Source organism: Apis laboriosa, unplaced genomic scaffold (genome assembly GCF_014066325.1).
Source record: "Apis laboriosa isolate Shangri-la unplaced genomic scaffold, ASM1406632v1 scaffold16_cov148, whole genome shotgun sequence".
Taxonomy (NCBI): Eukaryota; Metazoa; Arthropoda; class Insecta; order Hymenoptera; family Apidae; genus Apis; species Apis laboriosa.
Window position 1 is genome coordinate 348,509 of NW_025222129.1, and position 15,848 is coordinate 364,356.

A 15,848-nucleotide genomic window follows, 5' to 3' on the forward strand; every position below is an offset into this window, starting at 1 on the left:
AGGAGGAAACGCGGTGCTTTCTCGCAGCGCGCATAGAATAGACGCGTGGAGAGGGTCGAGGAGACCGGAGAAGGAGAATCCGAGTCCATTGGACCGAGGGGAAAGTTTACAGGAAGATGGAACTATTTCCGAGCGTAGGAAGGGACGGATGGAGTTGGCATACTTCGACACCGAAACGCCATACATAAAATTCCAAAGTTCTCGCACGTAGTTTCGCGCCGAAAGCGCGAGAACACGCACTTCCGCGATCCCGCTCCCTCTCTGCACCTGGGAAACCGCTCGATAAGGAGGAATCGCGAATCCTTGCCACGCGGGACAAGAGAAACGGAGAAACGAGGAGGAGTGCGCGTTTCAAAAATTTCGAAAGCGAGGGGGACACCGACTTTATCAACATTGAAACGCGACACCTTTGTTGGAAACTTGTTATCCGTCGGAAGCGACGGCGACGACGAACACGAGTAACGATACGCTCGAGTTTCTCTTCTCTCGTTGCGCCACTTTTTTTTCTCCTTTTTCTTCTTCTTCTTCTTGTTCCAATTTCGAAGAAACCGCGCTACGACCACCGCGTTTGTCGAGCCAAGATCGGTTTATTACGATGAATTTAACCGATCTCCCGCTCTCTCTCTCTCTCTCTCTCTCTCTCTCTCTCCGTCTCCCGGCGTGGAAGACGCGGGCAAGCAGCCAGACGCCACGGTCGTACGGTAATTAGACGGGGTAACTCTCGAGGCGAAACTCTCCAGCTATTTGTAATTTTCATCCAACGCCGCTAATCGGATTAGCAAATTATTCGACGCTAAATCGGTTAACTCTGGCGGAGGTCGAAATCCCGACGGTGGAATCGCGCGCGTATTCTCCCCTTCGTCGTTCGTTCGTCGATCGTCCCCCCCCGATTTATTTTCCACGGGAATAACGAAAACGTCTTGCCGGCTGTAGGCGCGCTTATACAGAACCCTCCCGTGAACAGAAATCGATACTTGGCGCGGCGCGGCGCGATACACGGCACGGTACATCGGGCCGATAAATCGAATCACCGGTACGCGTACGGATTTCAGTTGACGCCCAATTGCGCGTCTAATTATTAATCGCGGCAGTGCAATTATGTCGAGTGTACGCGCGTGATCCGCACAGACAGCCGTGAATCGGTGTACGTGGGAACTCTGTTTGCCTCCGCGGCACGTTGTTTCGCCAAGTTAGCTCCGTGTCACCGCGTATTCTCTCCTCCTTGCTCCGATACCCTCCACCGACCCGCTTCTCCTTCCATCCGTGTTCCGGAGAGGCTAAATATACGCACCGTTCGTCGACCGTGTACGTATATTTGAGTAAATACGCGCATCCGCGCCTCTACACCTCCCTCCCTCCCTCTCCACGGAGGAGGTGGAACACGAGTTCGAGATCGGTGAGTTTCGACGTTTGCTCCTTCTTTGCATCGTTTCGCCAACTTTTACCGTAAAGTAAACGTTGGACGGGGGGGAACGAAAACAAAGGATCGAGACTCGTTACCACGGAGGGAGGGATTCGAACGTGGATCGTGGTACGACTCGAGTGATTCGAAACCCCGATAGCGAGGATCTCGTTTCCTCCCTGTAAACGTTCCCTTCCCCGTGAAAAACTATTTTTCGTCGTCGTCGAGTTCTACGACGGAAAAGCTTCGTTACGCTTCGTTACGTTCGTCTATTATCGTCGTTTATTTCGCAATCGAAGGGAACGAGACGAGCGAATGCGCAAGGGGGGGAAAGAAGGAAGGGAAAGTTTTCGAAGAAAGAATAAAGGGGGGAAGAAAGGGAGGAAGGTGATAGGTGGTATCCCGGATGGTAAAGTTTACAATTGGAAATGCAATTTTGATGGAATACAGTGGAGCTTGGGGCTTTGGTCGTAAGGCAAAGTAGGAAGAGAGAGAGGAGCTTCTCGCAGCATGCGAGCGAGCGAGCTTTCACGAACGGCATTTACTTGGGTGGTCGTAGAGAAGCAAATAGGCGAAGGAGGAGAGGTCGCCAGGAGGCCATTAGGTAAAGTAGGTTTTGACTTATGCCGTCGCGCTAGACGGCCGATATATCTCTATAAACTGGTGCATAAAATATAAGAGCGTGCTTCACTGTCTATGCCAGGATGCGAGCGCGCGCGCGCGCGCGCCCACCGTTACCCGTAACCGTGCATCAACTCCGTGGAACCATGTGGAACCACGTACGTGTGTGTTACCTCCCACCGAGAGAGAGAGAGAGAGAGAGAGAGAGAGAGAATCTCTTTCGATGGCACACCTTCGCCACTAACCGACTACTCTCGAGAACCTCTCGACCCTTCCTCTCTCTTTCTCTCTCAACAGTCATCCCGAGAGGACGCGGCTTACGCGTGGATTTCTTCTTCCAACCTGTCTGTCATTATATTTACGGGCCAGCTGTCCTCGAGTCCTTCTCTCCTACGATAAATATATATATATATACGATTTCAACGATACATCGATCGCAGTCGTTTGCAATTATTCTCACCTTCGCATTGCCGTCGTTCCTCCTTTATCCGAGCGGCGAAACGTTATTAACAAATTCTCCCGTTGGAGAGTTAACGGCACAAAGAACGGAGAAGACGGAAGAGAGGGAGAGAGAGAGACGCCGCGACTTCGTCACCGATTCCATCACGGCTGTATTACATCGCACGGACGAATTTAATTGCGACGGATATTAAATATTACCGGTGCACAAAGGACGACGAGAGATCGTGGCCGAGTTTCGTTTCGAAAATCTTACGTTATATAAGTGACAGGGGACGACTATTCTCGAACGGATCGCCGATTTTACCCGCCGCGATAAGCAACCGATCGACGACCTTCGATTTCAACACTCTGCTAGTAATTTTAACTACTAATTCCGTGTTATTGCATCTGGTGACGATGGTAGGGGGCGACGGAAGCGAAAACACGGCGAAGCAGCTAGCACGAAGTTAGCGAGGCATCGTTACAATATCCGTACGGATGCCTCGCGTCCCGCTTCCGCGGGAAATCAAACGCGATGCCGGTTGCCTCTCACCCGTTTCACCAATTAACCGTTAATCTAGCGTGAGCACCGCAACGACGGCAACGAGCAACTGGGAAACGGTCGTCGACTCGCGACGTTTCTCCGAGTTCTTGTGCCGGAATTGTTGCTAATTAATTCCAAACGTCAAACTACCTCCCCTCTCTCTATCTTTCTCTCGTCGATACTCCTCGGGGTTCCTCAGAGGTTCTTAGAGGGAGGAGTGGTTTTAATCGATGCTACGCGATACCTGCCCATAACTACGCTCGGTCGACACATACGTATATACATATATGTATACGTATACGTATGTGATATCGCGGATAGAAGGATGGAGGTTGTCCCAATGGAGCGGATTCCGCGCGTAAACACGTTCCGTCCAACGTCCAACCTATACGGCATGTAGCCTCGTTCCAGCTCATTAGCGATTACGCATACACGCGTAAAGGATTTACAAGCGGCCGCTCTCAAACGTTCCGTCTCGATTTCGGGCATCCTGCTTCGCCTGGCTCCGTCTTTCTTCGAGGAAGGAGCGAACGCGTCTTCCGTTGCGTAGCCACGTCACCGTTTATCCGTACCACGATCGTGGAGAGTGCAACCGTTTAACGCGGTAACACGTTACACGATAGTATGGTTCAATTAGCGTTCAAATATTTACTCTCGATTGCGGTCGACGGCGGTGCGGTATCGTGACGGTTGCGTTGCGACTCGGCTCGAGCACCGGCGAGGTACAAAGCCGGCTGCAATCATTTGAGCTGATTACAGAAATTTGACTCGGATACGACCGATCAAATTCGCAGACGTCTCGTATTATGCGATCGATGGTAACCTCGCTTAATGGTTCAACGTACCGTGACCGTGTTACCCATCCGAAACTCCTCCTCCTCGTTCCTGCTCGTTGTTTCGTCGGAACGGACGAACGGGAACGCGGCAATAAATTAATTCCTTCACCTATGTCACCCGGATAACGTTTCGACATCGAGTCCCCGTCATCCTAGCCTAAACTATTCACTCGATATCGTTTCCAAGATAACGCGTTATTCTGAACCGTGAAAGCTGGATCGAACCACCTAAGTATACGTGTATCGTTATGCAACGCATAACGGCCAATATAATATACATGCTGTGTATATATATATGCTTTTTCGTTTGAACACAGTTCCCGTATAAAGAAGTACTTTTCGGCAGCTTTCATTGGTTCTCGGTACTCCGTACGACCGTTGGAATTCTTTCCTCCCGCTCTTCTTATATACTCGAGTGGTTCTCTCTTTCTCTGCCCCGTCGTCCCTTCCTGCACACAGCCAGCCTCATTCATTACTACTCTTCTTATTTTCGACGGTGCACAACCAACCCACTACCATCCGCGTCCGTTGATCCGCCTCGTCTGGCTATCCCTTCCTTTCTCTCCGGATAACCAGAAGGTTTCTCCTCTTCAAACGTTGCTCACTTTTCACTCGACGTACACAACCTTCCTTCTTTGCTCTTTCAACTGCTTCCATCCGCTCCGTTTTCGCCGCACACCGCTTCTCCCTCCCGCTCCTCTTTCTTACACGCTTACTTATTTTCCCCTCTTATTCCGTCTCCTTCTTCTTCTTCTTCTTCTTCTCCTTCTTCCTCCTCCTCCTTCTTCTCTTCTTCTCCGTTTCCGTTTCCGCAGCTGCCTTTTCGTCTTCGATCCACGCGATTCGGTTCCTCCTCCGACAGCCGCCCAATCTCCATTAGTATAATTGCCAGAGAACTACCCGCATCTTTCGGATGCGGGCTACGAACGGTTTTCGGAGGATGTTTCCGCCTCCGTTACTTCCAACCGGAGCTACTTATTTAGATGCCTCGATCCCGACCGATCTCGCATTTATTTCCACTCCCTTCCTCCCTCTTTCCTCCCCGTCATATTTCCCTTTGTCGGATTCGGAACGAGAATGTCCGCCCCAGGCCTTAAGATTATCGCGGATCGGTCGACGAATCCGTCGAAACGGAGAGAGCGTTACGTTCTTTTTGAAAAGAAACGGGCGAACAAAGTGGAAGCGCGGAGAAGGCGAGCGTTTTCGATGGAGGGGGAGGAGCAGCAACCGGGAGCGCGGACAGAACTTTCACAATATTCTCCCGGCCTGTTAGCCCTTCTATTCGATAAAAGTTGCAGGAATTTATCGCGTGGCCATTTCCAACGGTATTGTAGAAAGCCACCGCGGCTTCCACCCATTGTACGACCACCGTGTACAGCATTCAGTAGCCACCGCGGACTGCGACCCGACAACTACCCACTCTCTCCTCAATGCCCATTCAACTCGTCAACTCGTCTGTGTTTTCCCACACGTCCTTTCCCGCTGTTGTATCCTCCATTTCTCGCCTGTCCCTCTGCCTTTCCTTTCTAATAGGGGAGAGGAGAGTAGAGAAGAGAGAGAGAGAGAGAGAGAGAGGTGAGGTCGATCGAGTATTTTCTTCTTCCTCTCCTTCCTTCTTTTTTATTTTAAGAGAAAAAGAAAGAAAGAAAAGAAGAAGAAGAGGAGGGAAAAAAATGTTCTCCCGCACGCTCGGCGAGAAGGTAAAAGGGATGGTTGAAAGACGAGGCGAAAAGGAAGAAAGGAAAAGCGCGGGAGAGAAGAGCCAATTAGAAGTCATAGACTTGTCCAATTAACGTAGCGAGAAGCGACCAAACTCGGATCCCACTCTGTTCTTCTTCTTCCTCCTCCTCCTCCTCTTATCTTCCTCCCTTTTGGATTATAATTAGTTAATATATAGCGAGCGAGATTTTACGCGACCGAGATCCGAATTAACGATCGTACTCGCGATCGCGCAAACGTGGCGATACGCGGCGAGAAAGCCGAATCTCTTTTTTATTCCTCTCTTCTCTCCCCCTCCCTCGACCTTTTGCTTTCGATCGCCGTGACGGACGTTCGAGCAAAAAATACGTCTACGATAGTGATTTTAATCCCGATTCGGGGGAAGATTATCCGTCGCTTCGATCCGGATACCGCCTTCTTTTTCCTTCCGTTGTTCCAACCGTTTCGTCCATTTTCGTTCGAGATAGATAGAATTTTCGGGGCTTTCGGGGCTTCGATTCGTGGGGGAGAAGGAGGAGGAGGAGGAGGTTAACGAGAATTATCGAGCGCGAGTTATTTTTTGTCCCAGGAAGAGGGGGGCGGGAGAAAAGGGAAAAAGAAAAAAAAAAAAAAAACGAGAAGCACTTTGGCGCGTTTATATTCGAAACTAATCTCTTCCCCTCCCTTCGTCTTAACCCTACTTACTTTTCATCTTTTCGATTTTGTCGAGGCTCTTCAACCATCCGATACGCTGCCGAGTTTTTTCGGGTCAAGCGCATTTGCTCGCCCCGCATTACATTTCCAAGTGGCAATATCTTTGTATCGATCTCTCTTTCTCTCTCTCTGCCTCTGCCTCTGCCTCTGCTTTCTTCGCGTACGTAGATACGGTGGGTAAACGTAGAGTCGTACGGCTGCTCGAGAATCTCCTCCCCTTCGATCGAAGAAGACGCGGAAAAGCGGAAGCGCAAAGATCGTTGGGGCGGAAGACGCGAATAAAAGACGATTTTGTCGTGGATCGTTGGACTCGGTTGAAAACCCGTGTCGGACGGCAACTATTTATTACCCGGGGGTGGTTCTGGTCGGGAATCCGGTCCAGCGTAGCCGCTGCATATAAACATGAAGAAAGGGGCCGATGGTCGGGAGAGCGCGCGCGTATGCGCCGCAACTGACGCCGCTCCGAGCATTCCCCGGATTTTCCGGGGAATCCGGGATCTTTGCTCGAATCTCCGCGCCACGCCACGCCGCATTTCGAATAATTCCTACCCTCGTCGTCGCTCCTTGTTCGATCACCCATGTATTCGAAACGGCCGCTAAGATCCTTCTCCCCTCTCTCTCTCTCTCTCTCTCTCTATCTTCGGGATGCCGTACCAGATACGCGACGCGAGAACGAGGTCGTAAAAATTCAATGGACCCTTCTACCCATCGCCCGATTTCCACGGCTCGGCTTTGATTCCCCGCGATAACCGGAGGGGGAGCGAGGGGAAACCGGCCGCCAATAGCCGCTCGTGAACCGGTGTCGTTTCGAAACGATAACTAATATGGCTGAGCCAGCATCCAACTCCCCCTGAGGAGGGCGATGGCCAGCCTCGGACGGTATACTTTGATAGCTTGCCGAGCCTTCTATCGGTCATATTAAGTAGCCTCGGACCGCCGCCGTCCTCCTACTTCCTCGACCCTGCTCGATCGAGCTCGTCCCTTCGACCGACTTTTATATATATATATATGTATATGTATATATGTATATACGTATATACGTATATACGTATATAGGCGGCCAGCCGGCGCCATCCGGATCCACTCTTCGCGGCACGAACGCAGGCCGAAGGGAGGATTTTTGCTTTTTTTGCGTTACGAGATTTTCGAGTGTCGAATCGATCCTATATTTCCCTAAATATCCTAAATATTCGCCTTATCGTTCGACTTTTTCGCTGTGCCGAGAGAAAGATCGAGAATTTTACCAGCGGAATACTTGACGAATATTTTTCGAATACGCGAGCGAGCGATTTTCCTTTTTTCTTTTTCTTTCTTTCTTTTTTTTTTTTTTCTCCGTTTTGTTTGAAACCTTCGGTTTCCGGGGGGGTTCTCGTTCTTTTGATTTCCTGTTCCGGGCCGGATCCGTGCGCCGCCGCGCGTTTTCCACACGGCACACGGTTCTCCGCCTCTTTCATCGTTCGACCATTATTCTAATGAAAATATGATGAGCGTCATTTCACTGACTGATAGCCGTTATTACCGCGTAACGTCCGCCGGCTGTGCACCCGTTTCCGACGCGGCGCTCTACCTTTGATTTAAATTGCGAACGTTTTCCGTGGCCGCCATATCTGCCAGAGTTTTCCTCCTCCTCCCTCCCTCCCTCCCTCTCTTTTCATTTCCTGCGATTTTCAGTCGTCGGCCCGTAATCACGTTTGCACGGGTACGTGTATCCGCCACCACTTACGTTTTACCTTCGCGTTCGCACGGGAGGGAGGTAAAGTAACGGAAGCGAGAAGGCGCGACCGATGGAGGAGAGATGGAATCGAGGATTCGAAAAAAAAATTCCTCTCCGACTCCTCCGCCGCGCTCTTTATTCCGTTAACAAGCCTGCAAATTTCGCCGCATCCGTCTCGAATTTCCGCCACGTTTGTCTCTGGAAAATCGAGCGGGTCGAACGCCAACCTTCGCCCATTATCCTTTTCCACGCGCCCCTTTTCTTCTCGTTTCTTTTTTCTTTTTCCCCCTCCTTCCTCTTTTCGTTTCTTCGCATCGGGGCACGCGGTAATTTACGTTATTTTTTCGAGCGCGGCGGGCGACGGTAAACGAGGGTGAACAAACCGGAAGAAGAAAGGTAACGGCGGCTTTCAAACCATTTCTATTTTTTTCCATCCGCGTCGCCGTAACTCGAGAAGCTTGGACGAACAATTCTATTACACGTATTGTTGGCAAGGTCTCTCCGGGGAGGGGTGGAAAGAAGGGGGAGGAGGAAAGAGACGTTGTAGCGCGTGTCTACCTTTTCTCGTGAAAAAGAAAGAGACGCAGTTTGTCCACTTACCGCGATATACCGCGTCCAACTAGACGAGACGATATCCTCGCCAACGATCCATCGATTTTTCCTTCCTTCCTTCCATCCTTTCTTTCCTTTTCTTTCGAATCTTTTTTTTTTATACGTGGCGCGTTTGCGATCGAAAAAATGATAATTAGTACGCGAACGATACGATAGTTATTCGCGGAAGGGGGAAAAAGTTTCTTAACGAGTCATCCGGAAAGGTTGCGTTCTCCTCGTTGCAACTTTTATCCGCGGAGAAAAAGGAAGAAAACTCGAGAGTGTTTCGTTGTTGGTAATTGTGGGAGGGAATAAAGGGAGGAGAGAGAGAGAGAAAAAACAATTTGAACCCTTAGCCTCCGGGTTGGACGGGAGGCGAGGTAGGGGAGGAAAAAAAAGAAATTGGCCGATAGGTGGTAGTAGTAGTTTCGTAGTAGGGCCGAAGGGAGGATCGGAAGGCGAAAGAGATGAAAGAGAGGAAAGGAAAAAATAAGAAGGGGTGAAGAGGCGATGTCTCACCGAGAAAGAGGGATTTCTCGACGAATCTCTCGACTCGTCTCGTAAAGAAATTAGTATTCGTTCTTTTCGGTCCGCGTGATTCAATCTACGAGCTAAATCGAGTTGGCGAGCATGACGAAACACGCGCCCGCCGAATTAGCTCCGCTCGAATTTCGCCCCTTTCTTTTTACGCCGTCTCCCGCGATCTTTCTCCTAGTTCCTCCGAGTTTCCTCTCCCCTTTATTCCCCCCCTCCCCTTTTTTAATGGAATCGTCTCGAGCTCGTCTTCCCGATCCTCGGATTAAAACTTTGCTCGCTCGTCGCCTCGCTAGGCCTCTCTCTCTCGACTCGCCAACTCGGACTGTTCTATTTTATCGTTACGTACGCGATGATACGGATGACCTCGAAATTAGGAATGGCGATTCGAAAAGCTCGATACGCGCGAGGCCGCGCCGTAATTAATTTACATCGATCCTGCGAATTATATTCGCGAACGAACGCCAATACGGGACGAACGGAAAAATAGGCGCGGAGGGGGGAGGAATTAAACGATACGTCTCGAATCGAAATACGTTCCGACGATCGATCGCGCGCGACGCGAATGCAAAGTCCGAAACGCGAGGCGAGGAGATTCCTTTCCCCTCTCTCTCTCTCTCTCTCTCTCTCTCTCTCTCTCTCTCTTTCGTGCTCCACCTCGATCGCCATTCCTCCCGCTCGATTCTTGGTAAACCAGGGGATTTTTCCCCTCCCTCCTACGAGAATGCAAAGCCACCACCGCTGTCGCGCGGCTCCTTTCTTCCTTCCTTCCTTCCTTCGTTCCCCTCTAAAGAGAGAGAGAGAGAGAGAGAGAGAGCGTGTTTCGTCGATGGAATTTCATATTTATTCGGGTGTTGCGTGTTCGGACTCGAAACGGATGCGACGACATCGCAAACACTCGTCGGTTTTCCGACGAGAGCCGAGGATTGGATGAAACGAAGCTAGACGGAGAGGGGAAAGGAAAACGGAGACGTTCCTCCTTTGTCTCGGGATTTCCTTCCTTCGCGGGAAGCGCGGCCCGAACCCGTCGATCTCCGCCGCGAGAGATACGCGGATCGGCGGATACGGCGAGCAGACGAATCGCCTTTTTCCGGAAACTTTCCTTCCCTCCCAATTCTTCCTTTATTTTATCTCGATTCCTGGCGCGACGCCGCCTCGATCTCTTCGAGAAGTTGAAAATGTCGAGCGAATGATCCCTATGTTCGATAGAGTCGAAACGGGATAGATATTTTCGCGAAAATATGGAAGGGGGAGAGAGCGGAATGAGAAATTTCGACGCGGAGGGAAAAAAGGAAGACGCGGGGAGGGATGGAAGAGATCGACGAATCGGGCGAAATGGAGCATGAAATCGTAAAACCACTCCGCGAAAACGTTGCGGAAAATGGTTTGGACGGGAGGTTTGGTTAGCGGGTTGAATGGAGAAAATGGCGGCACACGGGGCGAATATCATCGACTCTCGGATAAGGGACGCGCGCGTGCCGTGGCGGCTCCCCGAGCAACTCTCTCTCTTCGTCCTTTTCATCTCTCGCCTCCCTCCTTTCATCCATTGTTAAATGCCGCGTTATCCCGCGATAACCCTGAAACCGATTCAACGCGTTCTTCCTCTTCTTCCTCTTCTCCCTTCCTTTATCGTTTTCTATTATCGGGGATGCCTCGAATTCCTCGTCCGAGCAATTCTTCGAGGCGGAATCGCGATACCGTGTTTGTCCACCGCACTCCTCCTTCGATCGGACAATGGTCGGTCGGTCCCCTTATCGGATCTATGTATACGTCCAATTCTTTCGAGAAGAAGCTACAGGTTGGTCGGTTGGAGTTGGAAAGGGGGAGCCACGCGAACTAGAAATCGGTGGGACGGATCGAAAAAGACGGGGCGGACGAGGAGGGGTCTGAAACTTGCGACGCGACCGCGAGAAAGTTTGATTGCTGGAATAGTTGGGGATGGTATGGTCGTCGAAAGCGATCCTTTCCACCGAGGAAAAGGGGAGGGAAAGCCGGAGTTGGCCGAAAACTCGCAGTTAATTTATGCTTCCGATTAATCCCTAATTAAAGCCGGACCGCTTTTTCATCGGATCGGGTGAAATATCTATCCTATCCTATCAAGAACGAAGGAATGAAAGAACGCGTTCTCGCTCTTCCAACTCGTTCTAATTCGCCCACCAAGGGCGATAAGGACGATTCCACCTTTTCGTTTCTTCGCGCTTCGTGGAAATTTCTCGAGATGGCTCGGGTTTCGGGGAGGGAGAAAGTAAGTGGAAAAGGTATGGGGAGGAATTAATATCGATATCGGAAAGAGTCATCTTCTTCTATCGTCAAATTGCAGCGATATCCATTTTCAGAAAGATGGGACGTCCGGGAGAGGGGCCGGTATTCCATCGGATGGGCAACCATTATCTCGTGAAACGCAACGGTCAGTTGGACGACCGTTGGCTGCGTTAACGAATTTCTTAGCAGAGAGAGAGAAATAAGATTCTCGTCTTGATTCTCGGATTTCGCGTCGATGCACCGTTTAAAAGTACGGAATCGAGCTACGGGTAGGAGGAGGAGGAGGAGAAGAAGAAGGAAGAAGCAACCGGTGGAAGAGACGGGAAATAAAACGTCCCCCGGGGACAACAAAAGGAGTCTCTTGTTCGAAGGCTGGAAATCCTGTTGGTCGGTGATTCTTTTACTTCGAAAAGAGTCAATATTGACCGTTCCGCGCCTCCGAGCTGGCTGTTCGTTAACCGTACGAAAGAATTTCTCTTCATCGCCGACGGTGGTTTACCGCCTCGCCAGAGGAAATCCCAGCTCGGAAACAGGTTAAACGATAATTAGGATTGCGATATAATCGCGATATAATCGCGATATAATCGTAGCACGAGTTTTTTCCCCTCTTTTTCTCCCCTTTTCCGTCCGAACGTATCGGCTTTCCTCCCCTTCTCCGTTTATATATCCGATAATTTAAATATCCTTTGATAGCTCGGAGAGGGTAGCAAAGTAGCGCGTTGTCCCGGCGATCGAACGAAATTTAATTGGATCGGAAGCGTGGGTGGAAATTTTTTCGGAGGCGGAAGGAGGGGGGAATAAACGGGACGATTTCGCTCGTTCCGCCTTTCGACCGGGGCGAAAGAATTATTTCGTGGGAACTCGGAGTAGCGGGAGACGCGGCAACAAACTTCTCCTATCCGCTGGCTGCTGGATAGTTGAGCAGCGCGCGAGCCAACGGGAACCGAAGATGCCACTTAGCCCTCGTGCAAATTTAATTTCCACCTGCCGCGGGACTCGAAATTAGGCTAATGCCACGACGGGGACCGTACACCCCTTTATGGAGGCCATCGTCATCCGCCGAAACGACGATGCGCTCCTCCTCTTCCCTCCCTCTCCCTAACTTTCGATCGAAAATTTATTCGAAACGCTCGAACCAACTCGCGACGTCGCGTTAACCGCCTAGACGAAACGTTTTTCGCCCGAATGGAGAGATAAACGAGATTCCCGATAACGCTTCTCCTCCGGTTCGGACAGTTGGAAACTATGGATTAATCCCCCCGTAATTGGAATAATAGCGCGAGCGAAGCGCTCGAATAATTGGCCGATCTCTCGAATCGCTCCGATAACCGCTGCAACTTTTCCTCCCCCTTTCTTCTCTCGTCCGCCAATTTTTCTGTCTCTCGTAAGGTGGCGGGCGAATCCGAGGAAATTAATATTCCAACGTGGACGGATCGCGATAGTCTCTCTCTCTCTCTCTCTCTCTCCTCCCGAGACTCTTTATCTATTATTCGAACCGATTTTATCGGCTTGTTTCGCGTAATTTTCGCGGCCACCTTCTCGATCTGATAATTTTCGAGCTGAAAAAATCGCGTTGAAAAAAAAATCGGTGGAATAATTGGGTATCGTAGACAAAGGAGGGCAAGGTAATTACACCGGGGCTGGACAAAGTGTGGACTCCGGGCGGAACGATTATCGATTGCTTCGCTAGCTTCCCGTGTAATTTTAACCGCATTTACCGATGTTACGTTGTTGCGTTATTGCTATATTACTGCTTCGAGTAATCGCATTAGCCGAATGCGGCTTTAATACGAGTTCGCGGGCATTTATCGCGGCGATGCGTTCGATAACGAACCGCGTATGGCCAACATTCTGTCGGATGCCTAAATATTCGAGCGAGCTCATTACACGGCTGAGACTCCATTTCCCCAACCCGTATTTTTCCATCTTATCCCCCGTTTATCCAATCTCCCGAAAATTCCCAACCTTCCGCTCCGAGTAGCAATAGGCGTAGCGATGTAATAAAACTGGAGTCACTGGAAGAGAGAGAGAGAGAGAATATCCCTCGGTACACGCGATCGACGATCGATTCTTTCAGAAAAGGAGAAAAGGAGAAAAGGCTTAGGTCCGTACGATTGGCGTAAATCGTGAGATAATTCGCGCGGTCGAAGAAAAAAAAAATATTACGAAAGATGGATCGAAAAAGATCGGTGAATATTTTATAATTTACGAACAAGAAGAAGAAGAGGAGGAGAAATTCGGAGGGGGAGTCGGTTTCTCGAGAAAGAGGACTTTTTTTTCTCTTTTTTGCGAGGGATGACGCAAAGGACAGGGAGACAGGGAACGGAGAATGATCGCGATGGAAGGTTAAGAGAGAGAGAGAGAGAAGGACTTCTCGCAAAGGAGGGTTCTTTTCCCTTCTTCTTTTACTCTTTTTCGCGAGAAGAATACGAGAAACTGCGAGTAAAAATATCCGCGAGGCGAAGTTGGAATCGAATTAAAAAGCTGGCCAAGCCAATTAAGGCGTTTCGCGAAAGTTTAAGAGATTCTTCCCGGAAAAGGGTAAGCTTTCCAGGTGCGCGGCCGTTTTTTTTTTTCTATTACGTCGCCTTCCGCCTGGTCGCCGAACTGGGCGCCATTAAGCTGTTCGCTCTTCCGTATAAATAGAAAGAGAAGGTAGATCGCGCTTGTGGACCCAATTGCGAAGGAAGAAAGACTCGGTTTAATTTCCACGGAATTTGGCTCGTTACACAGCCCTCTCTCGCAATTTCGATCATCTTTTCCCTTTCCTTCCCCCTTTCGCGATCCGTCTTTTCCTCCCTTCTTCCCACCTGCCACGAATTTTCTCCCCCGCGCAAACTTCTACCGCGTCGTTGAAACCTTTGGCCGATCGCGCGTGCCGCGCCAGCGCCACCTGTTCCCACCACTCTTTCGTTAAATATTAAATTTCCACCGCCGTCTCCTCCCCGATAATGTCGATAGCGACGTACAGAACTTTGGGAGAAGTCTCCTCCCGAAATCGCCCATTTCCCCCAAATTTCGTCCGCTAAGGGTTGGACCAAGGTAGAGAAAACAAAGGGGAAAAGACGTACCTTCGTAGACTCTGAGCTGCGCCTCCGCTGACACCGCGTCGCCGACTCCATTCTCGGCTAGGCACTCGTACATCGTGTTGTCTCGGACAGGCCTCACTGGTTCGATCCGCAGTAAAGCTCCGTTTTCGTAGTTGTGTACCAGATACCGCGACTGAGATTCTAGAAACGGAGGAAAAATGTAAGAAAAGACAGAGACAGAGAAAGAGAGAGGGAAAAAATTAAACGCAAAGGACAAAAAGAATGGATCGACGAAAGATGGCGAACGATGGTTGGTGTTTCGAAAGTTTAACGACTTTCGAAACTCGAAATCGAGAACGATCGTCGAGCGCGACAGGATAAAAGCGTTCCGTCGTTCCGATTTTTCGGCGTTGCAAAATTCGCAACACGGTGGTTACTCGGAGTGCCGCGCTTCTTTCTTCTCCACCCGGAACCCTCTCGCTTCCAATTTCGTCTCGCATCTAATCGTCGAACACGAGGGATCAAACGCGATACGATACTATGCGGAGTCGCGAGCTGAGATATCGAGAGAGCCGTGAAGTCGACCGGTCGGATGGATGCTTTCCGCTCGAGAGAACGACCGCCTCTCCAAGATTTGGCAATCTCGGTCGGTGTTCGCCGAGCGTGGATAGATCGCGCAGGGTATGGTATAACGAGGCGCGCGGCTGGCGACAGCCGGTGCCCGCTTCCGGGCCGAGCGAGCGTGAAATTTAGTCGAGAAGAAAAGACATTTGAACGCGATTCGAAGCGACGTAAATGGAAACGCAAAGTAGTCGCGGAAGTGAGATTCGGAACCGAAGATTTGTGAAAGGAAGAGGAGAAAGGAAAAAAAAGGGGGGGGGGGAGGTGGTGGAAGAATCGTCGACACGATTTTCTATCCCCGTCGAGTGTTTGCGAGGGGGGATGAAAAGTTTAGGAAAAAACTTACGGGAAACTCTCTTTCCGTTTTTCCGCCAGTGAATCTGAGGCGGTGGCGCTCCCTCCGCCGTGCAGTAGAAGCTCGCTATCCCGCCTGCCTTCACCTGCTGCGATTGTGGCCTCACCAGGATCGTCGGTGGACCTGCGAGCACAAGATCAAGGGAAGCCTTTGATTAGACTCGAGTACACGCTTCGGCCCGTTTCGATGCCCATGGTTGCGCCTCGAGTTAACGAGCCTGAGAGAGAAAGAGAGAGAGAGAGAGAGAGAGAGAGAGAGAAAAGTTTTCCTCCTCGTCGTCGAGGAGAGCAGCGTTTAAGAAAGAATCGTCGCCAATCACCGGCTAGATTAAGCGAATTATGGCAAGATCGTGGGCACGCGTGCGTTTTCCGATCGGTCGGAAGGAAAAGAGAGAGAATTCTTCGTGTCTGGTCCGTGTCAGAGCAAACATTTCGTTCAAACTTTTCGTGTTATTGGATTAAAAAAAAAAAAAAAAAAAAAAAAAAA

The 15,848-nt window shown here is 50.3% G+C and overlaps 1 protein-coding gene across 12 annotated transcripts in view; it reads right to left on the reverse strand.

Moving 5' to 3' along the window:
• LOC122711172 (tyrosine-protein phosphatase Lar) overlaps positions 1-15,848 on the reverse strand; it is a 148,777-nt gene that overhangs the window by 49,594 nt on the left and 83,335 nt on the right. For all 12 annotated transcript variants that reach the window (XM_043929678.1, XM_043929676.1, XM_043929679.1 and 9 more), the window contains 2 exons: positions 15,354-15,485; positions 14,429-14,587 (listed from right to left, as the gene is read on the reverse strand). In XM_043929678.1, the coding sequence (XP_043785613.1) occupies positions 14,429-14,587; positions 15,354-15,485 (291 nt within the window). The remainder of the gene's footprint in view (positions 1-14,428; positions 14,588-15,353; positions 15,486-15,848) is intronic.